The following is a 26,978-nucleotide window of genomic DNA, read 5'->3' on the forward strand; positions in this document are numbered from 1 at the left end:
CAAAATCAACCACTAATATATATTAATAATATGTGATGGACTTGAGTTATGCTCATACATATATGAATAGATACACTTACCCCGCTTGTGCTATCCCCATTTACGCTCTATCACTTTTCATTTGGCAAGAGCAATTCAATTTGGGGCCAAGCTTTTTGCCCATTTAAAAAGATTGAAAAATAAAAGAGCGACAAAAGACAAAAGATGCTGAAAAAAATCCAACAAGAGCGAAACGGAAATATGGGAAAATAGCAAGGGAGAGAGGTAGAAATAATAAAACAGCGTGGGTGACAGACAAAAGAAAGAGAGAGAGAGATGAAGAGAGCGTGTGCAACTTTTACCATAAATGATATGCCTCGAACAGAAAATGTCAAAAGGGTATACCCACCAAATCGTTGCAATGGTTTTAATCATGCATGAGCTTTTTAATGACCCGTTTGCACTGTAAGACGTGTTTCAATCTACACCACTTGAAGCCATTGTAAACCGAAAATACACACATCTGCAGATGATGATATCCACAATGCCATGTGCAGAAGCGACAAAACATACAAAGATAAAAGGGCAGAATTAACCCGAGACCGCAGTGAGAAATTTAGTGGCTTAACCATTATTACAGCTCAACCACAAATGAGAAAAGCCACCATCCAGAAAATTACAAACAGAATGAAAAGTCTTCTTAAATTTTTTTTAATAATAATTACAATAATGATCATAGTTTTCCATTTTCTTTATTAAATCAACCAAGTACAGAAACGAAAAGAAAACAACGAACCAAAAAAAAAATATATCCCTCATTTTCTAACACGATTCAATGATAAATCTGAATTACATTCGATTCGGTTTATCCTTATTTTCACCATATGTGAATGCTGCCATTTAGTTTAATAGTTAGTAATCTTCTAATTATTACGTTCATCCACTTGTCGTGTCACCGTTCCCAATATATATATGTAGTATGCTTTGATGCTTTTTTTATCCCCAACAACGGATCCACTTTTTCTTTCACTGTTCGTTTTATTATTTGTTCCGTTGTGAGTGTGCCACAGCAGATACATCTTTGTATGTACTTGCTTGATTTTTTCTTTGCCTCATCATTCCATTTTATTTTAGTAGTTTTTTTTTATAAATATTACATGCGTTTCAATTGAAATCCGTTGATGTACTATAGAGAGTTATAGGAATATTGTTGCTGTATCGCTTTTATTACGTACGTGTATTCATTATTATCATCTAACGCTGGCATCCGTTCGAGATTACTGCATTCGCTTTATGGCATATATCCTGTATGTGCTTTTAATGTGATGTGTTTCTTTTCGCTCTATCTCACACTCATCTTCTGTATTTGCCATCTCAATTTAGCTGTCCGGCTCTTATATTTACTTTTTTATATATATAGTGTTTTTTTCTCTTTCATTTACTTAATCGTCGTCAGTCAGATTTGCTATTTAATGTTTTTAGGTTCTTTTTTTACGTTACTTCCACAATGGCATACATATTTTATGTGATGCGTAGTGGTTGTATGTTGTTATTATTGTTGGCTGCTGCTGTTGCTGATGTTCGGTTGCACTACTATTTTGCGGTTTGGCCGTGCAGCATTAAAACATTTCCGCAATATATATATATATAATTTTTTTTCGAACACAAAAATGTTGTAAATTTTTTTTTATCTATAAACATATTTTATAACAGAGACTAAAATAAATATTAATAGGATATGCTTTGATTTCATTGGTAACTGAGAACGTCTAGAGTTTGATTTAATATCTTCATCGGTAGTTATGCTTCCATTTGCATGTTGCATTGCTGCCGGTTTTTCATCTACAATAAATTCCGTTGAAAAAAAAAAAAAACATCCCCCGAATGGTAGTGCCGAGCCATGGATGGTACACAAAAGACATTGCAGCAAAAAGAAAAAAATCGACGGAAAAAAGAGAGAAAAAAATACACAACAACATTATACAAACGGTCAAATATATCGAAAATTCTGGGAGAACGAGCAAAAATTTGAAGTACGTGAAGTGGCGAGAGCGAGCAAAAAAAAAAGAAATTATGTAATTTGCCAGATTATAGCACAAAAATAATGTAAATGTACGAATAGCATAACGAATAAATGGAGAGACTGAAATGAATGAATGTGAAAATAAGTAAGTACATGAAAAGAGCGGACCGAAACATATGCCAAACCAAAATCGATTCAATAAAATTAATAATATGTATATGTGAATGAGAGTTGTAGAGTGATAGAGCTTTGGCGATAATATGTGCTTGGGGTGATTGCGAGATTGGTTGGTGGAAATGGGGGAGAATGAGGGAGAGAGAGAGAGTAAAGGAATGGACGAACAAAAAATTTGATAGGAATTGAACGAATGAGTGGATGAAAAAGAATAACAATGAACGCGCAATAGAAATGTGCTTAATAGCTTTGGAATGTACATTAATATTACCTCTTAAAACATGAACCGTAATGCTGGCTTGCTTTGCATTCGATGGTGCACAAGTGTAATTGCCCTTATGCAAAAAACTCACTTCATTTATGGTAAGTATACTAATTGATTGCGTTGGTGAGTTGGTAGTTTTTTTAGTTTTCGATATTGGCGCATTTTTATTTGTCGGTGTAATGGTGGCATTTGGGGGATGTTTTCCATTGACACTGGCCGCATTCGATTCATACGGTTCATCCAATGGTTGTAATAATGTGGAAGACACTGAAAATCCATTGTGTGTGTCATAGTTAACCATTTTTGTATTGTGGTACCTAGATTGAGTTCGTTTGAAACGGCAATAGCACACAAAAAAAGTAATGAAAAACATAGATAAATTAAAACTTTTTTTATGTTTGCTTGATTCAATAAATGAAAATCGATCATGTACTGATTTGACGGAACATTATTTTTTGTATGTTACAAAATGTTGGGCCGAACAAAAAATGCTTCTTTTTTTAAAAATGTATCAAGTGCAAGTACGTGGAGTGTAATAAAAAAAAATACGGCAAAAAATGTGATGAGGATAAAAAGCTCTTACCAGAAAACGAAAGCAGGATTCTCGGTTGCCCTTCTTAGTCTACATTCTAAGCGCAGTGTTGATCCTTCATCTACGTGGATATCCGGAGCTCCGATTATATCGGCAACCGCTTCTGCACAATTTCATTTTATTTTAATGTAAAACGCATTGAGAGAAAGATAAGATAATAAAAAAAAGAAACGAAACGAAAGAGGAAATCCTATTAAATGTGTTGATAAACTTAAGACGCACACGATTTAATGGTGAAAAAGGACAAAAATGAACGATAAATCTTCGTCTCGGTACTTTTTTCAACTGACTTAAATGACTTGTACACGTTATTTGACTAAAGGAGAATGCGATTATTTCATGATACAAAGGGGGTAACAAATCACAAATGATATGGCATAAAAAATGATTCGTCTATTTAATGTGTTTAACAAAATCAATTCAAGTATCTTATACGCTTTCAAAACGTGCAAACACTGTATACAAACTTAATCTAATTTATGATAAAAGAGAGAGAGAGAGTGAAATGAAAACATTGATAAAAAGGAGGAGGACATACCAACAACTTTAAGTTCAATGAATATCGATTGAGTTGGATGAATGGATAATTGGCACTGTAATAAAAAAAGATTACCGATGTGAATGTGGCAGAAAAGTGTGCGTAATAAATGTACATTAATAGTACCTCGTAAAGTCCTCGATCATCATCACGAACCGATTTGATCCGTAATGACCAATGTCCCATATGTCGGGCATGTTCAACGAGAAACCTATCGTCTGAACTGTATGTTGATAAACCAACCGTAAGTAATTGAAAGTCTCTTCTTCTGATCCATGATACCTGCAAGCGAAACGAGTAACCAAAAGCAAAAACGAACAAACATAAATACGTTAGCACAGACAAATTGAATAGGAAATTCATTTGAATAATATTGAAGAGAGAAAGATGTGGTGACACACAATGTAAATGCAACGCCATACAGTAACACAAAATGTATACGTTGGTGAACGTGTATGTCTCTCTGTGCTACTATATTGCCGCTGGATTTATTGACGATGCCAGAAAGCAATTCATTTACAAGTTAAAATAGAAAATGAAAACTGAATATATGGTAACAAAACATAAGATTCACATAAACACTCATTGATTTATTGTCGACAAATGAATTAATTACGACTGCTTGATTCCTTTGGAAAATGCGCTGGGTGCGCTAATGTTGTTGCTGTTGATGTTCCTGTAATCATTCGTGTGAAAGAGAACGAGAGAAAATGTGCATGTACACCGTGTGCCTGTCGAACTGGATCGAAAACATGTACACTCAGTCGACACGTAAAAGTGGCTCTTCGAGAGCGAAGAATGAAAAAAAAAAACTATATATATATATCGCTGATTGAACTCAAAGAAACAAAGGGTACATGTTGAACAACACTTTCGGTATCTTTGTCGCTTTCTCGCTTTTCTCACCGTCTATGAGACATTTATTTTTGTGTTGGCTGTTGCACGTGCCCATGTACTCAACATGTACAACCATATAACACCGGTGCATATTTTGAATATTTTATGCCTGTGCCACGACACATAGACGAATAGTTTTCGCTCTGTCATCTTCTACACTCTTGCCCGCTACGTCGAAATGTTATTCTTGTTTCAAAATTTTTGTTGCTTCTGTTGCTGCTACTGATGGTGGTGGTATTGTTGTCGTTATACATTTTCTCAGCATTGTTGCTGTGTGTTGTTTCTTTTTCGTTTGTGCTATTTGATGCATGAACAAAATTTATGTGTGATTTATAATGCCGTATCAAATGTTGAGCGCACACCAAACACATCAAGTGCGCCCGAAGAGACGAAGATATGGCAAAAACGGGAAGGATTCAAATTGTGAACGCTTCGCTAGATTCTCAGTCTCTCTCAGTATATATGTGATATATTTTTTGCTACCTACGTTTTTTTTGTTATCTTTCCTATTTATATTTGTGTTTGATATAACTTACCGTCGCAGTCGGATTCCACTTTACCGCACACGGTAAAATAGCTAGGCCGCCACGTTGAGCAATCACTTTTGTATTATTCCTTGTCGTAAATAAAGCAGAATCCGATGACATAATACGATTTTGTGAATTGAATGATGTACTGCCTTTGCCGCTTTTGCCCGTTCCGTATCCACTGTCTGTATATTTATGGCATTTTCCGTTTGTGCACACACACATACACAATGTTTGAAATGGTCAAGATAGAATATTCCAGTACCACGTCAAAACACCAACGAAATGAAAAAAAAATGAAAAAAATAGAGAGAAAGAGAAAAAATGCACAGAATTTTTAATTATTCAATGCAAAAGGAAGAACGATGTTTTATATTCAAAATGCACAGCATAGTTGAAAGCGAATTATTTGTTCTTCTATTTTTTGTTGTCTACTTTTTTCGTTCATCTGCTTTAATTTTTTGCACACATTTTCCTCTTATTATCGTACATTCATTATAGACTTTTCATCTTTCACACATTTTGTGCGCTCCTTTTCTCAGGAAATCCAAAAATGGGCTTAAAACGTTATCCATTCACATCTTTTGCGCTGACTGTCACAGTCGAACGAAAAAAAAGAGTGGCAAGAGATTTCAATACGATGAAAAACGGAATCACGACCAAAAAGATGATAAAATTATAAACAAGGGGCATGTTGAATGGCTTAAGCTATAGTTACTCGGCCCGAATTGGCAACATGCTGCGGGGGAAAATCGCAGCTGTGTGCCGCATAAAATTTTACAAATATCGTATTTTTGTAGTTTTTTTTCTCTTCTTCTACACTCACGTTCCGAATCTCGGCCGTTCGCTTTTTTTTCTCGTTTCTTTATGCAATCTCTCTATATATCTTGGTATATTTCTCTACCGCACACCGTTCTCTCTACTACTTTAAATGCAATTTTAATGGGTTCAAAACAAAAGCACATCGCTCCTGTCGCTTGGTCATTTTCAAAACCTACCTTTGTATGAGCTTGCCTGTACGCAAACCACCAGCATGATGATGAATATGGTAAAAACATAGTCATTTCTATTCAAATTAATTAGAGCCATTGTCCGGATTCGTGCGCTCAAAGAGAAATGGCTCTATCTCTAAATAGCATCACAAAGAAATTTAATTAGATTTTTTTTCTCGAGGTAAAATTTTGTTGCGTTTGGTTATTGTTGTTGTTGTTATTTTTTTTGTAACTGATGAATTTGATGTCGATGTCGGCACTGTCGTTTTCGTTCGAATGCTTCGCATTTTTCGTATACATGATTTCCTTGTTGGAACAGTTTTTTTTATGTAAATTAGCTGCTTTTTGGATGCCGATGCTAATGTTAAAACAACGTGAAAGCTCAGAATATCAAGATGTTCTTTTTTCTCTTCTCTCTTTCGCTTCTTTTTATCTTTGACGTGTATCGTTGGTAACCTTTTTTCGTGGGCGATCCTTTCTTTCTTTTCATTCACTTTTCACGATGATTCTTTTCTTTCTCTTTTATAGTTTGGAGATTTCACTTTATGACCGCACTTCTTCTTCGTCTTTGTTTTTGTTGTTTTTATTTATATTTACTTAGCCCGAGAATGTTTAAGGTTTTATGCACAAAAATTAACGTTCTCATTTGACTAATTTGATTCGTCTAATCACAACTCAGTTCCTTCCCTTTGGCGCGTTCCTCTTGAGCTCTTGCAGAGCGATAACACTTTTTTAATTCCTTTTCTTTCGTCCGTTTCTTCCCGTTCCTTTCTCTTTTTTTTCACTCTGTTTTTCGCAAAACAAAACTTTTTCAAGTGAATGACGTTCGGGGGCCCATTACGCGCTATGCATACATATACAGAGCACTTTTACCGTAAATAATTATGTTTTTGCTTTAGTTTTAGTTTTTTTATGTCAATAAATTTTTATTTATTACGCATAATAATGGTAATCCTTGCATTCGATCTAATTGATTGTGCCATCACATTGTGCCGTGGCAGAGCGTAACAAATTATGGTTACGATTTCATAATATCCAATAATCCGGAGCTAACAATTTCTTGGCTTCAATCCACTTTTTGCCATTCGTTCGATGGGTCGACAACTTTACGTTGCGACAATATTTTATTGTTATTTTAGTGTTATATATTTGTGTGTACAGCGAAAAACAGCAAAACCATTAATGACAACACTTTAGATGATATCACTCATTCATGCACTATTGAAAATAGACCTTCGGAAACCTTTTTTTTTTCTTCTCTCGCTCTCTTGTTCAACGCTCTATCGTTCTCTTCGCTCATTTGTTCTTCTGTATTCAATGAACTCAACATACACTCGACTTTTGTACACACAATGAACGCGCACAAGATTTACTTCGAGATACATATACACACTTTATTTAAATGAACTCTCGATGTCACTCCACAATGGCCACTAATACGCTTCTGGTATATTAAATTTCCTTTGCTCCCCACTTTACTCTCTGCCACTCACTCTTTTGATCGTCTCTTGTTATTTATTTATTTATTTTCCTCAACCGTTTGCTCTAGAACCTTTTTGCACACGAAAATTTGCTGCACGAAATTTGTTCTCATAATTGGTTCGATACACTGTATTGATAAAAATTTACATTGTTCAACGTGAAATGTTTTTCAATAAAGTGTTCCTTTTTTTTCGCTTTACTTTCGATTCGAGGTATTTCAAACGAAAATTATGTTTACAGGAATCGATACGGTAACCCAATATATATTTTCTGGTTGCGGGCGTACTGTGTTCCACAAAATGTTCCCATGAAACCAAAATGTTTAATTAGAGCAAAAGAATTTAGAACTCGTTCATTTTTATGTTCTAGAGAATGTTGTAACCTCGTATAGAGTTTAATATTAAAAACGCCATTCTTTCGCTTCGCGCAACACAACACTGAACCGGAGCGAAAGACTGAAATGGGAGAAAATGTTAGCGACGTTAAACTGTAATTCGACACCCGAAATTATCGATGCAACTTCATCGACAACGATAGACCATATAGATCGGCAACACTTTCTTTGACTTCATCACACACTTTTCACTCTTCGGCAATGTCGACGGGGCCAATTTCCAATTTTATTGCAGATGTTGTGTGTGTTTTTTTTTCTTTTTCTTTTTTTTTCGTTTGTTTGCCGTAAGTGGTCGTAGCCGATGAATTTGTAAACGATGTGTTACCGTTTTTTTATGTTCTTCGTTCACTTCAAACGCTTTTATTGATAAGCTGAGTTAAAAAGGAGGAGACACAATCTCAAATGGTATGCGAAATATCGAATTGAGCGAGGCAGAATAGAAAAAAGACAATTGAAAAGAAAAAAACACACACCAAATACACTGGTGTAAGGATGAGAAAAAGCGTCTTCAATTCTCAATTTATTGGATGTCGTGCACGACACAAACACGTTTATCGGATTCTATTTCACTTTTTCGATTCACTTCAATTTTCGGGTTAACTTCATTATTATTGTATTCCATTCTATTAGCCTGTTTTGTATCAATCGTTCGATCGAAGTCTCTGTGTCAATTCGACTCACAAAAAAGAGAAGGAAAAAAATGAGTTTAGAGTCTTGCTATCACCAATTTTGTGTGTGTATGTTTTTTTTCCTTCGTCCAAATCCCAAAACTGTATGCTCGATTTGGAATGGAACGATTAGAAATACTGTTGCAGCTATGGATTGTTGTTTGAACGCAAACAAATCAAGTGATAAACGCAGCAAAATGCAGAGTTACATTCCCTTAGATTGTTGATGAAGAAAAAAAAAACCGAGAGCGAGATTCAGCAATTTGGGAATTGAAAACCTATAGAGGCAAACCGAACAGAAACATAAAAAATGAAACAATGCGTACACACACCACCGGACTAAAATCAGCACAAAAATATTTTTCAATATACACTTTTCGACCGTTCAATACACACTGATATTCGCACTGAGTGTGCCACCGTCAACACAAAAAAAAATATAACACACAGAGAGTGTCCAATGTACACGCAGTGAACAACAATGTGAGAACAAAAATCTCGCTCACACACGTATTGAAAACGGAAAAAATATTTTACAACGAAAAATTGCTGTCTATGCAATTTTCCATTTGTGTATATGACATTCTTTTTCACTTGTTCACTTTTTTTGTTGATTTCTTTTGCTCTCGGTATTTTTCGCTTGATTGTATTTCATGTGGTGTCTCGCTTCAATGTTCACTTCATACATTCGTCTGTTCATACGGTCGTTAGCTGCACTGAAAATCGCACCACCAAAACCATTCGCCAACACATTATGACTTGAACACTCGCTGTGTTTTCTCTTGCTTGCAACTTTTTCCTTTCTATCTTCAATTGTGATGAAAAATCCACGATACTGTGTTTTTTCCCTTCGATTTGGTGTGTGTGTGTTTCTTTTTTTGCTTAATACGGTCGTCCGATCGCTTTTAATTGAACCAACAAAACAATGGAAAATGCAGATGTATGAGAACATACACACTTTGGTGTTATATGGAAATGACTGTTTGCGTTGCCAAAGGGGAGATTATGTCGACGTAATCGTCAATGGTTGTGTTCCGTTTCGATTCGTTTTATCGTATGCTGGCAACGTCTATTCGCACTCTATATTTCAACACAATTTTCCATAGCGTCAGTTGTGTGTGAACTTGTATTAAAATGCAGTAAAAACATGTTTCTCATTCGCCCTCTCTCTTTCGCGTAGCGCGGTTGGAGACTGTCGCTGAAGTATCATCAAAATCAGATAGCGCACAGTGTGTGTATATATATTTGCTGTACACATCCAAAAAAACACAACAGTATATACTATAGATTCTCGATTTGGTGCTCTATATAGATGCGAATATTTGTAAAAGCACGCAGAACCACCAGTATCACCAGCATAGCCAACAACAATAGCAACTGCCGTGCCTGTGCACAACTACATGAATAAAATGGGCGCTCTCATACACAGTCAAAAGGTGACTAACTTGAAACTGGGGTAGTATCAAAAGTTAAATATGCGCATTGTTTTGAATACGAATGGCGCAAATACACAACATACATGGGTCACCATCGGAAAGAACGAACGAAACAATGATATGCATTCATACCCCAAGCAAAGTCAAAATGTACTAGTATCCATCGGAAAAAGAAATTCGGCATACCATGCGATAGCATCGCTCTCACACACCAACACGTATACGCAACGCCGAAAAATCTATGCACGACCTACCGAAAACTCAAAGGATTACGATGATTTTTCCGAAAGAGCCTGAATCCACACATTCGATGTTGAGGGGGGATGGGCATATACACAAGATATAGATGGAGAGCGAAAGAGAGTTCAAAGGTTTTACTTGAAAATATTTGTACGGGATTCTTATCGTATCTCAATTACACTCTCGCTCCGTTGAGCATGTACATTTTGAATAATATTTTTTCCTTTTCGTGTGTGTATGTTTCTTCTACTTTTTCGAACCATATATAATAAAATCTATCCACAAGCAGTTTTAGAGAAGAGCCCATTTTATTTGCTTCATTGTATTTTATTTGTATGACTGTATTTGTACCGTGCATTTCGAATGAATGTTACGAATAGACACGATCTAAACGAATCACAAAAGTTGAAATAGTTGCAGCACAGTACATATCGTTCGATGCGATGAACTAGATTAGGCAGATTTTAAAGTCTCCTTTTTTTGTTTCATTTTATAAGTCTTGCCTTTTTTACAAGATTTTCCACCCGTTGATGTGGGGCTTACAATCGGATTGCATGACTACTTAATATCTTTAGCCTTTTGTCCGTAGAACAATAAACTTACAAAACCTCAACATTTCCCCGAATCATTGAATCCCATTTTGGAAAGGGTTCAACTCTTAAAAAAAAGATCACATTTTAAATCCATTTTTAGCACGAGGATTTTAAATCTGAGTGAAGAGCGAGTAAAAAAATACAATCAAACCCCAAATACATAAATACGTATTATTTACGTTTCATATCAATGACAAAATATCACATAAAAAACCAATAATCGTAATTTTTGTGCGATGAGCCATAGAGGACAGCACTAAAAATGTCGATTCGCATTCACAATGTGAAGCCCCATTCACAATAATAATATCATATTGTCATATACGTTAATGTGTGTGTATGACATTTGTACAGTCATAGTTTAAAGAGTCGCACCAGCAACTAATTGTTTGTTGTTTCCATCATATCAAATTGTTTTCTTTTAATATTCGTTTAATTTTACCCTCGACATTTTATATATGTTTCAATTTATTACAACATGTTACCGAGAATAGTGTTGCTATTTCAAGTTGTAAACATTTTTTATGGTAAGTTTATATTTATTAAACAAAACTATACGGTGCTTACATTAGTTTTTAACTAAGCCACACCCCTGAAATGGCTAAAGTTACTCATGTTTTAATTAGAATTTCAAAGCGTTTATTTTTGATTGCATATTGAATGGAATTGTATGTTTTTATCTTTTGGACAGTTCAACAAGCGTACGGAGAATGCCATATGCCAATGATATTACGAGGTACATGGTTCTCATGGGAACTGGGCAATCCAACACAGACAGTCATTGACGACATATCAATGTCGCATCGCGGTGAATGTGTTACATTTTTAAAAGATGGTGCCGACTATACCTTTGTTTTTAAATCAAAAGTTGAAAATTGCTATCATTGTGTTAAGACGTATCCACGAACATTGAACGTATTTGAAAAAATCGAGAGTCCATGTGTTGGACTGGAAAGCGGCGAGGAACCAACGGTTGAACGTGTATGCCACGGCATTAACAATGATCAACAATTAATTACGCTGTTCAATGAAAATTACATTCCAATCAATTGTCGTTCGTCGCTCGAAGGTGTCTGGCAATTTACATATCAGGTTTGTTTCTTGATTGTCGTATTAATCCATTCGCACAGTGAGTGACTGAGTTTTTCTTTGATTTAGAATCGTTTCCGTTTTACGGGTGAATGTGACCATCCCGATGCACAAATTCGATCATGTCAAACGGCCGGTACACAATTTTTGATAACAAATCAAAAATTCAATATCACATACAAACAATGCCAGGGAATGACAGGTACATTCAATGGTGTCGTCGAATACAGTTGTTTGGGTGATTGGTTTATTGGTAAAAATCATTACTTTGCTGTGGCAAACACAAAAGAAAGTCGAAAAGATGAAAAATATCGTTGCTTCTTGAAGAATCGTGATGATGATCTTTACATTGGTGTTTCAATTACGGCTGAGTGGTGAGTACCGCATTTTATTGGCCATTTTATTTTGTGGTTTATTAAAAGTAGCTCTAAAGTAGGTTGAACATTCACAAAAGTTAAGTGTCTCGTTTTTTGTGCAATTTAACTTTAGTGTTTTTGTTTTTATTCAGCCATAACTATAAACATATCTGGTTAAAAACAAAACATATTTCATTTTATTTTATACATCATCATAGTAACACACTGAAAACGGTTGAGAAGAGCCCGGAAAGAATGCGAGTCACGCCAGTGAAAGCGGAAGTCGTTGAGCCCGGCTGTCGGTTGCCACAAAATTTTAGCGGCGATTGGGTTAATACGGCCAATATTGATGCTGATGTTTTCATTAATGAAACTCACATGATTGAAACTTACTATCCAGACAAAGCACGTTATCGACGCACCATTTATGTTTGCAAAGAACAAAGAGATACGCGCATCATGATGGCACGGCTTACGGTTGATGGATGGTATAACAAATTTATTGTTTTCAACAACTTTAGATATTCGCTTCTCGAATTACCATCGTTAACATGACATTGTCAACGAATGTTTACTAACACAATATCACTTGTACATATTTCAGCCAAAAGGATTATGTATGCTACGATTTCGTACCGAGACATCACAATATCATTCGATTCCGACGTGGTTTGGCTGTGATTAAAGATGATTTCAGTACCGTTTGCTCGTGGGTACAGTTTCCAAATCGAGAAGAATGGAAATATGATCTACTTTTGGGTAAATACACCATTTATTGTTTAATTATTACGATATTAGGTTAAGACAAAAATCAAGTTTTTGTTGATAAATCTGATGTCGGTTATTGAAAAAAAAAACCATGATATTCTATCAACGTGTTTTCTTTTGATAAATTTCAGCAAAAAATCCAGTTCCTGTAAGGTGCCCTGTGGCCGGAAAATTTAACTTTACACAAAGAGGCGAACATCCATTCAAAACACGGTATGAACCATCATCTTTTGTTTAATATAAATCTTAACATTTGATCACTCTCTCTCTCTTTCTTTCTACGAAACAGTATTCTAGGTGGTGTGACTATTAGTCCTCGGCCAGACATTCGTTGCAAACAAAATATATCCGATTTTTCCGTGTGTGGCACTGATCAAAAAGAGGTCATGATTGATGAAAACTACTGCTTGTCCGTGGATCACTTGGGTCGACCAGTTGATATCTACCACGATCCCGATTATATTTTGCGATGCATTGGATTTTTCAAAGAGAATTTGAAATCCTACTTAATCACCTACGATGATTTGGATCCACTTTCGGTGAGTTATTTGCTCCGAATTCAATTTTTTTCGGTGTTCTCAAGTATAAACGTAATTCTGTAAACGGTATGATTATTTTTCTTTCAGAAATATCGATGCTGGGTGTATCAAAGAGCTGATTTGAATCGAGTGCTTATATCACAAGCCGTTGGTGCCTTTTGCCATATCAAACAAGATGTAACATCATGGAATTATACTGAAGGAGCTGTCGTTGCCCTTGATATGACTGAATATGAAAGAGAGCGTAAGTTTTCATCTCGACTTTTTTTTGGTTTTTGATAAATTGAAAATAACTGAAAAATATATTGAATTTTTGTTCAATTATTTTCAATTTCTCTCAAGTAATTGCCCTCATCGACCTTATTTGAATGTGCCTTCGTTGTCACTACGTTTCTGTTAACAAAAATGATTTTCTTTCAGGTGATCAATGTCCGATGTATTTCGATGATGGCTCATATCCTTGGTCAAATAACGAGAATTTCATCAAAGTATTCAATTGGGATTTTGTTCGTAGTTCCTCAACGATTCTGTTACCGCTCACATTGACGATGGCAATGTCCTTACCAGTTTTAGTTGTTCTACTAAGAAATGTGTTGCCTTAAATCACACCAAACAAAATTTAGAGATTGCTAAATTTGAAAAATTCATATTCGTCGTTCGTTAGTGGTAAAAATTCAAAAATTGAAAAAATATCGATTTCCGTCCATTTAAAACCATCAAACTTACAGTATCGCGTCGAATATTGTAATGCCATCGACTTACATTTTACATTAGACATAAGATAAGTTTTAAATCGACAAAATGCAAAAGTACTCCAGTTTTTTTTAATCTGTTCACCTAATCGTTGAACGACATATAGATTGAATCCGTCCAGTGTTCAATGAATGAATCTCGTATATTCGTATCCACCTCTTTTGAGGTGAATGGTTTGAGATAAGATGAATATAGTTTTTTTTTATACAAATTTTGAGCAAATATGTAAAAGTCCATTCCATAAGTGTCTTATTGATGTTTAAATTGTAATTATCAAGTAACGACAAATAAAGATCAAGAGTGAAAATAAACGGTTGTCTTGAATTTTTATTCACTTTTATCATTGCTATAAATATAGTGTTATAACAGTATTTATTTATCAAAAGAAAAAAAACGTTATTTTCTATTATATTATACAAACATATTTAATTGATAAACGGTGGTAACAGTCATATTTGACGAAAAATTATACAATGTATGACTCGCATTGATAATGAAAAAAAATATCTAAGCTCCGATTTAAATGAATTGGTTGTTGTTTTTTTTATGTATGGCATCTTGTGAAATCAATTGAAAATGATGAGATTACGAGTGCGCGTCTTAGATTCGGTGGTACCATCTCATGTTTCGTTCTTGTTGAAACATTTTCCATGCCATGAGAACAATTGCCAGTACAACTAGCAACAGCAAAGTTAGTGCAAGCCAACCTAGAAACAAATTTACAATATTTCAATTTAGTTTCTTGTGAATAAAGGCTATAAAAATGGAATAATGAAGTGATCGTTAACTTACTTCCATCAAGTCCACGATATTCGACTTCTTCATAAGTCAAAGACAATAGTGATACTTCGCATTCTTTTTCAAATGATTCCGTTGGGATCACAGTCTCATAAATTCGTCGAAAATCCCTTATTGAACATCTCACTCCACACGTTGGCATGTTCAAAGGCGACAGATTCTCGTTTGTCGAATTTTTATAGAAAATTTCAATGTAGTAGCTATCGCCTTTCTTATACAATTCAAAGAGAACAGTTGCTGTATATGGTGGACTACGTGGTGGCTATAAATAAAATTCAATTTTCTTATCGTCATTTTAATTTAAGCATTGAGTTCAAAGTTCGGTCAACGCCATTCAACTTTGACATGTAAATAAAGCAGTTGATTATTGTTGATTATGTTCAAACTGATTTACCTCAAACAATTGAAGACTATTCAAAATATTGGCAACGGTTGTGTCATGTGCACTGTACACCCACACTCCACGATCTGGATTGAGTTTTGATGCAATTTTTTGGTCGAAACGGTCCAGCATTTCGCGAAGCAAAAAACCGGATTTCAATCGAGCCAATTCGGGTGTATTCGTCTGCACTTGAAATGACCGATCTGCAACCCATTGCAAATCACCGCCAGGGAAAATCTTTTTCGTCCACTCCGGCAAACTGAAATCATATATAGAAACATTTTCAATCCAATTAAATGAAAAATGTGACGATTGACTCACGTGTAATTTTTCAAATTTTCAATCCAGAGGGTATTGTACAAATACTGTGCGTCATCGAGCGTTTTAATCGATGTACCGGAATTTTGTTCTAAATACTGAAACAATGATTTGTACTTATTGAGCAAGTCTTGAAACTCTTGTGATTTTTGGTATTTCTTTGCGGCCATCGTATATCGTGCGCATGGCCGTTTTGACGCCAGAACTCCATCCAGTTGTTCGGGTATTGTATGAATAGGAACTGGTTGCCATTTTATTTGATTATCCCATATTTGATTGCCCTCGGGTGGAAAAAGTCCAGCCAAATTCGATTCCGCCGACATCAATGTACGATCTACATCCGTGCCTATTGACAAAAAACAATTTCAGATTTAATCAAAAAAATCGTGTTTATAAGGAAAACAATTGACCTACTTTGAACGTAAATAAAATCTCGTAAATAATTGCCATTTTCAAGAAGTTTACGATATCTTTTTCGGAAGAATTGACCCAATTGGTAGTGTTGCTCTTTTCCCACCTAAATTACATACGCAAAGAGATTGAATTACACATTTTTTTCTACGGCGAAATAAAGTGAAAACAAAGTTCATGATCAAACTTACGTTGGTAAGTTGTCCGTAACCTAATCAATGAATAAATAAAAAAAAATTGATTTAAAATTGAATTTAAGTTTTTATTTATTTCATCCCAAACCTTCTTCCCAATATTTCCTGTCCTTATACGGATCATTTGGGTACGGGTCTACCGGAGTGCGATCGCCGTGTCTGTAAATCTTTACAACAAAAATACAAATATAAAACACCGATTGTCATAAAATCACATTCAAAGTCAATACGCGGAACACGGAAAGTATTAAATTTCACTTACCACATGTGCGAAAACCAGTTGGCCTTGTTTCGAACCATCATCGATTTCACACTTGATTGAATTAACGCACAATAATAACACAATCACAACGCATTTCCTAATCTCTAGCATTATGTAATTTTGCGTGAAACTTAAGGAATCTTTTTTAATTCATGAAACAATGTGAAATTTATGAAAATAATACAAAATTTTGGTAAATATGTTAAAATAAATGCAATGAGAACATATTGCTACTACACCACAATTCAGACTGAACGTAAAAGTGATGCGGGACTGGAGTAATAAACAATGATTTTTTTCTGCTTTGGTTTTTGTTTTGGCAATTGATACAACAATATGTTCAATACACACTGAACATTTTTACTTATCAACTTGAGTTTTATCTCTCTGCATGCTTGTTGGACTGTACACCAAGTGAAATGGCAATAGTAAGGCCAGCTGTGTGTGAATGCGTTTTGTTTTCTTCACAAATACACACGCATAATCGATATCAACTAGTGTGTAGCAACGAAACATGTGACATCTGTTGACTGGAATCCGAACCAAACCCAAACACATCTGCCACGAATGCGACTTGTACGTTAAAAAAAAATTAAAATAACGATTTTTTAAAGAATTTTACACACACATTTTTGACATATTGCTTGACGACAATCGAAATTTTATCGATTTTTTTTAAATAAACGAAAATATTGTCAATTTCATTTAAAAACAACAAATTTATTGCAAATACGTTATTATTAGTTCGAGTATAAGTGCATGACGAAATGCAGGATCAGTACTTCAAAACACCGTTCGGTGACTATTTTTAGAACTACGGGATAGTTAGTAACACGAAATTAAATGCTTAAATGTAATAATGACAATGGCTGAAATTTATATAGAACCGAATGTGTTCTATTGTTAAAGAAACTGCATGAATATTTTGTACTGAAATTCGCTATAGATATTTCATATTATTATTATCATTTTCCAAAGCGATATTCCCTCTCTTGCTCGAAGATACTCTCCATAACACAATTATCATAATTGGTAACATTACCACGAAACACATTATTGAGACGAACCCTAAAAGTAGAATGAATATTTTCTGTTAAGTTGACACTCAAAAGCAGTTGGTAAAAATGATCACTTACATTCGTTTGATATACAAATGTTACTTCCCTCCAAGATTTCCAAATAGAATGGTAATTCGCATTCTTCTTCAAATGTTTCGGTTGGTATTATTTCACTATAAATACTTCTGAACATTTCCAATGAACAATTTTGTCCACATAATGGAATTTCCAGTGGCTGTAGATTTTCGTCTGATGAATTTCGGTAGAATATTTGCATGTAGTGATCAGCGTTCAATTTGTATAATTCGATGTGAAGACTTGATGCATATGGCGGATTGTGCAACTATAAGTATTAAACAGATTTTCATCAGCATTTCAAAATGAACTTTATTTTATAAATCACAAAGAGAAATTACCTCAAATAAACCGATTGCATTTAAAAAATTCGCAATCGTTGAATCGTGTGCCGAGTAAATATGTAGAGAACGATTTGGCAATAATGTTGATTCAATTTTGCTTGAAAACCGATCCAGAATATCACGAATTAAAAAGCCGACAGTTAAACGTGCCATTTCAGTTGTATTGGTGGCCAATCGGAAATTGAGATATGCAAGCATTTCAAAATCACTGCCAGGCAGAAAAACTTCATCCGTCCAAAATGGCAGTCTGAAAATTATCAATTTGAAAATCATTTCAAATAAAATTAATGACAAAATCTTACTATTTTCCATCAAAAATGAATTAAAAAAATTTAACTCACGATTTTTCTTTTAATTGCTCAATCCAGAGGGTATTGTATAAAATGTCGACGTCATCTAGTGAGTGAATTTGAATGCCGGCATTCTCTTGCAAATAATCAAACAATTGTTTGTGTTTTGCCATGAGGGTCGTGTATTCTAAAGACTGTAAATGTTTTCGCATTGCACGTTGATAACGTGAACATGGCCGACCAGCGTATAATACGTGATCCATTTCTTTTGGAATTGTGTGAATCGGTATCGGTTGCCAAAGTAAATCTGTTTTATGAATCGAACAATTCAACGAAACAAGAAATTAGCGAATAATCGCGTTTGAAAATACCTTAAAATTATGAATTTATTGCCAATTATTTTAATTAAGTACCTGCATTCCAAATTTGATCGTTTTCAGGTGGAAAAAGGCCAGCCGCAACAGCTTGTGCTGAATTCAAAGTACGATCTACATCAGTGCCTAAAAAAACCACATTTTATTTCTCTTACATTTAAAAACACATTCACTGTACACTCACTTTGAATATAGACATTATCGTTGGAATAACCGCCGTCTCCAAGAAGGGATGCATATCGTTTTCGCAGATATGTACCCAATTCATACTCTTGATTGATTCCAATCTATAAAAAAAATATATCAAATTAAATTAAGTTCATGTTACCCTTATATTTCGTTCACATTCTTACGTTGGTCAGTTGTCCGAAACCTAATAAATAAATAAAAAAATGAAAATTAGATTTAAGATTCGTTTTTTTCTTCATTTTATCCAAAACCTTCTTCCCAAAATTGTTCTTCATCCTTCCACGGATCATTCGGGTAGCTACGTATTGGATTTCGATCGCCATGGCGATGTATCTTTAGAAGACATTAAATTAATTTAAAAAGATAATATGGAATTGTTTCAGATTCTAGGCAAATAAATCAAAAAAAAAACTTGTTCACAAATAATTTGTTATACTTTTTCGTTACTTTTAAAAAAATACACTAAATCAAAAATTTGTGAAATACTCACAACATGCGCAAATATTAATTGTGGTTCATCCGAATATGCACTTTGATTCCTTCTAATTGACGATTTTGCCGTTGAAAATACAAATACCGAAAACAAAACCACCACGATTTTCCAAAACATAGTACACGAAACGTTGATTTTCGAATGTTATTGAATTGATAAGGTCAGAGCCACGACTGATCTACATGAAAATCCAAAATCGTTAACCGGTAAGAAATTAAAAGCTGTTTTGTATTACGGCCGAGTGGTGAATGATTACAAATGTTTTTTCACCTGTGGATAAAATTGAATGTGTCGACAAAACTGATTCGTAGAATGAACTTTTGTGTGCGACAATTTAACCAGCTGACAGCAGACTTGTTTACGCAATTTTAATGCACACGTTTCTTTTTTGCGACCGCACAGAGCCAGTGACTGATTGAATTCGTGAATAAAAGAGTAACACACAAAAACCTTGACGAAAACGATAAAACAAAACAGATATCGCTCTATAGAATAATAATGTCTATTAATGAGGCCCTTCAAATCGTGTTCGCACGCTCGGCATGCGATTGATTCAAACTGCAACACTCAGTTCATTCATAACATTCTTTTAATCAGTAACTCATTTCATTTTCATATAAAAGCCGTAAATTTCACTTAAAACAATTGCTGTAATGAATCTAATGATGCAAAGCATTTTAAATAATTATTGTTTATTGTGAGAGATTTTCATCAAAATACACGATGAACGGTGACGCTGCAAATGAAGTTGATTCAAAATCGATATCGATAATAGTTGATATAAAAAAAGGAGAAAACACCGAATTGTTTGGATTTTTTAAAATATTTTTTTTTAGTATATTCTATGAAATCAATGTGAATTGAAAATAAAAACCTTTTCTGCACATGAGACAATAATAATTTATATTGAATTCATCACGTATATCAAAACAATAGATTGAATATCGCAAACGTTTCAATTTTATTAATTGCTTGTGCTTGTCCAAATCTGATGCAATTAAGCATATTTTTCACGTTAATATTATTTATTAAGACGTTGACGTTGATATAATCACGTTGACGACATGCTCATTATTCAATGAATCAATGAAGGAAAACCGACGAATTGACGACGAATTTTCAATGTCGTGGTTTGACAATTGATTTTTGTTTTCAATATAATTGATAGTGTGCAAGAATTGTAAAGCATGTAATTTTATATAAAAACATTTCATGACTTTAATATCCGGTGTTTTTTTTTCTGTGTTCATATTCATTTACTCAACATTCTTCACCAACATTTGTAGTAGAAATGAATGTGATAGAATCGCCCATTTTGCGGTGATAGAGTCTCATTTTCATTTCTATAGAATATTTGCAAATAATACTGATCGTGCAATTTGTCTACATGAAGACTGACAGAAATATTGACGATTTGGAACTAAGAAAAAAATAGTTTCAGATTAATTCAAAGACTTATTAGCAGTGCTGTCAACCAGTCAATTTTTCACGTTCAAGACAACATTCAGACAACAGATTAACTGGTCTGAATATAAGCAAGCCAATTCTGACATTGAAACAACTTCGATATAAGCTTCACATTACCTGGTTCGATCCCAAAGCGGTACTGTTTTTCAGTTTGACAAACTTTATCAATAACAATACGCAAACAACATTTAAACGCACTCGGAAATTAAGGCAAAATACTCTTATATTAAATATATCCAATTCATAATGATTTATTCTATGTATTTATGTTTTTTATGGCGTCATATGTTAGTGTATGAGTGAAATGGTGTGGCATAATTTCTTCCCGTATGCACCGTCCTGCTCTGAGGTGATACGATAATCTCTTGATTTTCTTCAACTTCAATATTCATATTGGTCTGATAACTTTATAATGACAATATATTACTTTTTTCAAGAATTATGTTCATTAGGGTGGCCCAAATCTCTCAAACATGTTGGATCATTGCCTTCAAGTGCTTAAAATAAATTATAGACCAAAACTATCCAACTTGCATCATTAGATAGAAAAAAATAATTCGGACCGGCTGGCTAAAATTGTAATTAAAATGTCATTTTTTGGGTCATTTTTTGACTTTCGAACGAAAAAAAGTGTATGAAGCAGATATTTTTTGAATCGAATTCACCATCATTTCTAGGGTATTTTTTTGCGCTGAATCCGAATCTGGCCTTGAAAATATCAAAAATTATCAATCAACCCAAAAAATGCACTTTTTAACCAATTTTTCACAAAATTTCGAGGAAATTGTGGTTTTTCACAGACGGTAGCTCATTTTTAAATCTTGATTCGGATTCAACGCCCGATTTTCCCCCAGAAATGACAATTCATACCGAAGTTACTGACAAAACATACAAAAATTTCACCAAAATTGTCATACATGATCAGAATTTTGCTATTGATCACGATTTTTTGCTTTCAATTCACTTCAAATTAACGCGGTATGTTTTTTTTTTTTTTAAAATAAAATTTGTAAAATATATTTATTTCCATCAAAAATTGAAAAGAAAAAATTTCAAATTTGAATTTTTTTTGATTTTTTTTTTAATTTTTAAATGTCTTATTTTTACATTATTTTGTATTGCGTGTCAATGAAATAGACCTACAAATCCGAGAAGATAGCGATCTTTCGCAAAATCAAATTTTTGTCATAAAGGGGCCCAATAAAAATTCCGAAAAATTCACACACTGAATTTTTAAAAAACTCATTTTTAATGTATTTTTGCACGCTGATTCCAAAAATGGCCTTTATTTTGCGTTTTGTTCCGAAGTATGGTCATTTTTGACAAAAAAAATCACTTTTGACACACCAAATAACATCAAATGACATTAAATCGCAAAAAAACGCCAGATTCGTTTTTCTCGGGCCAATGAATGACAAGACAAATCGATAACAAGATGTCATTTTCAACATTTCATGAATCGATCCGGCCTAACGTACAACATGGAGAAGTTTTAATTCGGCTTCATTGTTTTTGTTGGTATTTTTGACTCAAATGCTACAATTCCAAGGCAAAATAAAATCAAAAGCACTAGCATTTTCACAAAAGTCTGCCTCTATAATAACTGAAAAAGCATAAAGTGATGATCCATTTTATGGAGCTATGCAGATCTTTATCAAGCTCTACTGATTAATACTGTCCATTGCCAAAATTTAAACATATTTTTTTTAAGCTACCATTTTCTCAGTAGGGCCAATGTAAATGATATTGTTACATTTTATTGATGTCATATATTGAAATCATTTCTCAAGTTGTTATTTATCAAAATGAATTTGTATCGATTTGGTTACAAGTAAAAAAAATATGAAAATTAAATACAAAAAAGTTTTAACAATAATGTAAAAGTACTTATGTTTTTTTATTAGTTTTGTGTTAATTCTAGTCACCATACACGACATGGGCTTTTGGAAACCATTCTTGAGTGTTTACTGCACTTGAATGCATTTCGAAATTCAACGGAATTAGATAAAACACCTTCGACACGGAATTTATTTGGGCAATGTTCGTCATTTTGGTTAATACTTAGTCCCCGTGGCGTTGGAGCATCACACCAACGCTGAAATATTAAAGAAATGTTAATAAATGTAACTCAATTCGGCAATATAATATTTACATTTCCAAATGATATGAAAAAGAGTTGGTTGTCTGTGAATCTCTGGAATTTGGGTAAATGTTTCTCTTTGCCGTTTCGTTTGACGTACATTTTGTATGCATAGTAGGCGATGCGTAATCCACTATTATCAGCGATATTCTCGTTTAGCGAAAGTTCCCCATCGACCTATTTAAAAATGACAATAATACGCAAATTAATCGTGTTTATGAACCAATAATGAAAGATCACATACATATCCTTCAATTTCAGGCATATAGAAAGAACTGTATTGATCGATGAAGCATTTTGCTCGTTTAGTATACTCATCAGACACATCAGTTGGCCACCATGAATCAAAATTTCCATCTTTATCAAAATATCGCCCTTGAAATGTGTAAAAAAAAGAAAACGTTTTGCGTTAATTGGAAAATGATACGAAGAGTATAGTTTACCGTTGTTATCAAAACCGTGGATCCATTCATGACCGACAGTCGATCCCAATGCACCATAATTCAAAACTCTACGCAAAAATAAATGATTATCAATAAAAAAAAATCTCATATGAAAGCATACAAAACTTACTCCAAGCCCAAATTATGGAGTGGATACTGCAACATAGCCCATGGAATTGCTGCAATAAATTATTTTACATTTTTATTGTAACTAGTTAAGTACGAAAAAATTATATTAATAAAATCTTACTGATTCGGTTGTTGAAGGGATTATAAGCTGCATTAACAGTTGTTGGATTTATATCGTAGTCAAAATCTTTTCTTAATTCAGGTGTTTTCAACGCTTTCAACTCGTTTTCCATCATCATTGCATGAATTTCAAATACATTTTCTAAATGATTCGTTGAACTACAATTCAATTCACCGTAATATTCGTCCAACTTTTCTCTGTCAAAAATCCACTCGGGAAACGCCAAAAATGATTCAATTGCATCCATTTTTTCAAATATAATTTGTTTTGTATCATTGTAAATCCAATCAATATCGTTGACTGAATTATGGAATGTTGATCGGATATTGGATACCATTTCTAATGTAGTATTGTATTCGGTTGAATTGATAAAAGTCGGTTTGACAAGATAATGGCTTAAAGCCATACCAAACAATTTATTGGTAAGCAACGAGCAAATAAACCATTTCGGTTTTGCTTCATTTTCTGTAAATATTTTCATTATTTCGTCATGCATTTTTTTAATTTTCGTCGTAGTAAGTGGTATCATTTGCTCTACAGCTTTCCACCAAATATAATTTTCCATGTCGACTTTTGATAAAGTAGAAATGTATTTCATTACATTGTGTAAATAGTGTGTAAATTTCAATATTTTATAGTCAGATGCGTTGAAATTTGGATCGATGTTCCTAAACATGGTTTTAAGGTACTGATTCACCATTTGATCGATTTCAGTTTTGAATTCACTCGATGAGAAATTAATATTCTCAAAATATGACATAGATTTTGCCTCCAATTGAAACTGTGATATGTGGAAATGAAAAATTAACATTATTGATTTATGTCGATGAAACATTAATCCAAACCAAGGGCTGGACATTGTTGCTCCCTTTTTTTGATTTTTTTTTTGCCATTATTTCGAATTTTTGTGTGATCGTGAAAGTTTTTCTTCGTTTATTTAGCTATAAATTAAAATTACCGCATGTCTTTTATACACTGTGTATGATACATACTGAAAGTAGAGAGAAAGAGAGAGAGAGAGAGAGAGAGAGATTAGGTGAGAGTATCAAATTGAACGTCCAAAAGTATAAAAGAAATTGATAATACAGTATATAACTGGGTATTTTTACGACAACTGTCAACACTTTCACGAAAACACAAGAATTCGGAATTATGGCAACGCAAAAAAAAAATCTCAGAAGGGAGCAACAATGGCCAGTTCTAATCCAAACCTTTGAAAACGTGGCCTCCATTTGAAAAATTTTAAAAATCTTTACGTCATCCAATATCATTTTGGGAATTCTTTGATTTGATGCAACAGCAAACTCGATTACAACATTTTTCATAAAATCCGCAAATTTTTCTATTTTACGAATCATTTCGATATTTTTTTCACTGAAATAGAAAAAAAAAGAATTAATATCATTTCAATACACACACAAAATATTTGTCGTGGATCTTTACACTTCAAAAATTGACTTTTGTGACGGCATACTGAATAGTATCTTCGATATTGAATGGTTTTTAAAATCCGGTAGGAATGAAAAACCAATAATTATATCAACGCCCGTTACTTTCTTAATTTCCGCTACTGATTCAATCCAATCGAAATTTGCATTCGATGCATTCGACTGAAACATTTCAAGGGTAACCGAAGGATAATTGGGTAAATGGAAAGATCGAAGATATTGAAGGGCTGGCTTTAGTCCCAATGCGTCCATTTGTTCTGGAAATATAGCATATTTTCACTCAATTTCTTCAATAAAAATTGTTGATAAAACCATAACAATCTCACCGGTGTTCATACATGTTCGATAAAAAATTCGGCTTTGCTTTACAGATTCCGGGTCGTTTGCCGTTTCATTAGCTTCAATTACATCTTGCAACTGTTTAAATACATTGAATTGACCTTCGAATAGGCCATTGAAGAGTTCCATGTAATTAGGCCTTGAAACGAGATCAAATAATTGAAAATATATTGCAATAAGTTAACACGTTGAACATATGCTATTGATACCTGTGGTGTTTTTTGTTCCAATTGCCACAGGTAAACTGATAGAAATCAGAACATGGATCCACGCTAAAATCCATTGATCTAAACAAATTTTCAGCGGTTTGGTGACAAGCATCCGTACTACATGTCTCACCCATATACTCTGGCTTTTCGTTTGAATATTCGTTCAATACAATGACCGAAGTGATTCCAATGAAAAGCAAAAGCGTCAAAGCAACACACATATACCGTTTATTTTTACACCTATCGAATCACAAAATAAAATTTGATCAGAAAGTGATAATTTTGAAATTTACACTAAAATATTACCAATTCAAAAATGGCATCGTTAATGATTGTTCCTTTCCGAAATGTTGATCAATATAATACGATAAATCACAAATATTTCTTTTTTACAACTTTAATTAGAACACTGCAATTATTTTTGGTCACAAATAATACTGTGCTTCATTACTTTACACACATCAATTGATATTCAATTGAATACGTGGTGTTCGAAAGTCCAAAATATACTGGGACCAATGAAATGAATATGGTTTTTTTGATTTATTCATTAAATTTGTGGCCCTTTTATAGCTACTTCATTCAATGCAAATGAAAACGCTATTGATTTGAAGATAAGTCAAAAATAAAAACACTTGTAATTGGATCCATTCTGTTTATGAAAACTGATGATGTGCGAAAAATAATGTCACTCATATGACTGTTATAGCCAACTATACTTTTTCTTATCTTACGGATACTGATAGCAATATATGAAACAGTGAATAAAACTTGTTTAAACAAAATAAAACAATTTCATTTAAACAAACAATATTTTTCGCACATCATCAGTTTTCGTAAACAGCAATGAAAGTGTGTTGATTTTTTACTTATCTTAAAAGTCTTCTCTTAGAATGAATCATTCAAAAATATTTTTGCTACATTCAATATCGATTTTTATTTTGCAGATGAAGTTGCACTTCGCTCCAATTCGTATATTCATTTAATTTTGATGGCAAAAATTCATACACGTTATTAATAAAAACATAAAGACATAAACATTTTCAATGATGATTCAATGTTTCGATCTCATATTTTGTTTCTTTGTGATTTATTTTTTTGTTTTTGATACTGCACTCATGCATTATTTCAAGATATAGCGTAAAAATCCTGAGCAAATCAAAAACTAATTAAAAATTGTTTCGATGTA

General features: G+C 33.6%; 5 protein-coding genes across 6 annotated transcripts; 1 reads left to right on the top strand and 4 right to left on the bottom strand.

The window, feature by feature from the left end:
- Positions 1-761: 761 nt before the first annotated feature.
- Positions 762-9,595, bottom strand: LOC116347581. The gene is made up of 7 exons (XM_031778232.1): positions 5,994-9,595; positions 5,005-5,180; positions 3,698-3,853; positions 3,572-3,626; positions 3,025-3,136; positions 2,448-2,758; positions 762-1,821 (listed from the first exon to the last, which is right to left on the bottom strand). Exons 1-7 carry the CDS (start codon positions 6,082-6,084, stop codon positions 1,667-1,669), a joined length of 1,056 nt encoding a protein of 351 aa, XP_031634092.1. The 5' UTR covers positions 6,085-9,595; the 3' UTR covers positions 762-1,666.
- Positions 9,596-11,164: 1,569 nt separating this feature from the next.
- On the top strand, positions 11,165-14,616 carry LOC116347539. The gene is made up of 9 exons (XM_031778154.1): positions 11,165-11,327; positions 11,492-11,892; positions 11,959-12,263; positions 12,464-12,733; positions 12,850-13,004; positions 13,145-13,226; positions 13,303-13,552; positions 13,640-13,796; positions 13,973-14,616. The coding sequence occupies exons 1-9, from the start codon at positions 11,279-11,281 to the stop codon at positions 14,152-14,154; spliced, it is 1,851 nt and encodes a 616-aa protein (XP_031634014.1). The 5' UTR covers positions 11,165-11,278; the 3' UTR covers positions 14,155-14,616.
- Positions 14,617-14,843: 227 nt separating this feature from the next.
- On the bottom strand, positions 14,844-17,101 carry LOC116347542 (prostatic acid phosphatase-like). Its single transcript, XM_031778158.1, has 8 exons — positions 16,671-17,101; positions 16,497-16,575; positions 16,406-16,425; positions 16,218-16,320; positions 15,807-16,149; positions 15,498-15,744; positions 15,098-15,365; positions 14,844-15,012 (listed from the first exon to the last, which is right to left on the bottom strand). The coding sequence occupies exons 1-8, from the start codon at positions 16,779-16,781 to the stop codon at positions 14,906-14,908; spliced, it is 1,278 nt and encodes a 425-aa protein (XP_031634018.1). The 5' UTR covers positions 16,782-17,101; the 3' UTR covers positions 14,844-14,905.
- A 261-nt stretch (positions 17,102-17,362) lies between these two features.
- Positions 17,363-19,918, bottom strand: LOC116347541 (prostatic acid phosphatase-like). 2 transcript variants are annotated; one of them, XM_031778157.1, is made up of 10 exons: positions 19,764-19,918; positions 19,491-19,666; positions 19,252-19,333; positions 19,165-19,184; positions 18,996-19,098; positions 18,851-18,937; positions 18,489-18,744; positions 18,145-18,394; positions 17,807-18,071; positions 17,363-17,738 (listed from the first exon to the last, which is right to left on the bottom strand). In XM_031778157.1, exons 2-10 carry the CDS (start codon positions 19,608-19,610, stop codon positions 17,611-17,613), a joined length of 1,311 nt encoding a protein of 436 aa, XP_031634017.1. In that variant the 5' UTR covers positions 19,611-19,666; positions 19,764-19,918; the 3' UTR covers positions 17,363-17,610. The 2 variants fall into 2 exon arrangements, with proteins under 2 accessions (XP_031634017.1, XP_031634016.1); XM_031778156.1 differs by having other exon boundaries at positions 19,491-19,671.
- A 2,922-nt stretch (positions 19,919-22,840) lies between these two features.
- LOC116347540 (neprilysin-11-like) lies at positions 22,841-26,212 on the bottom strand. Its single transcript, XM_031778155.1, has 11 exons — positions 26,096-26,212; positions 25,790-26,029; positions 25,568-25,719; positions 25,237-25,498; positions 25,005-25,167; positions 23,794-24,574; positions 23,674-23,722; positions 23,544-23,611; positions 23,345-23,475; positions 23,113-23,277; positions 22,841-23,055 (listed from the first exon to the last, which is right to left on the bottom strand). The coding sequence occupies exons 1-11, from the start codon at positions 26,110-26,112 to the stop codon at positions 22,882-22,884; spliced, it is 2,202 nt and encodes a 733-aa protein (XP_031634015.1). The 5' UTR covers positions 26,113-26,212; the 3' UTR covers positions 22,841-22,881.
- Between the last annotated feature and the right edge of the window lie 766 nt (positions 26,213-26,978).

The sequence above is a fragment of the Contarinia nasturtii genome, unplaced genomic scaffold (genome assembly GCF_009176525.2).
Source record: "Contarinia nasturtii isolate CC-2019 unplaced genomic scaffold, AAFC_CNas_1.1 Cnas_scaffold_1964, whole genome shotgun sequence".
NCBI lineage: Eukaryota > Metazoa > Arthropoda > Insecta > Diptera > Cecidomyiidae > Contarinia > Contarinia nasturtii.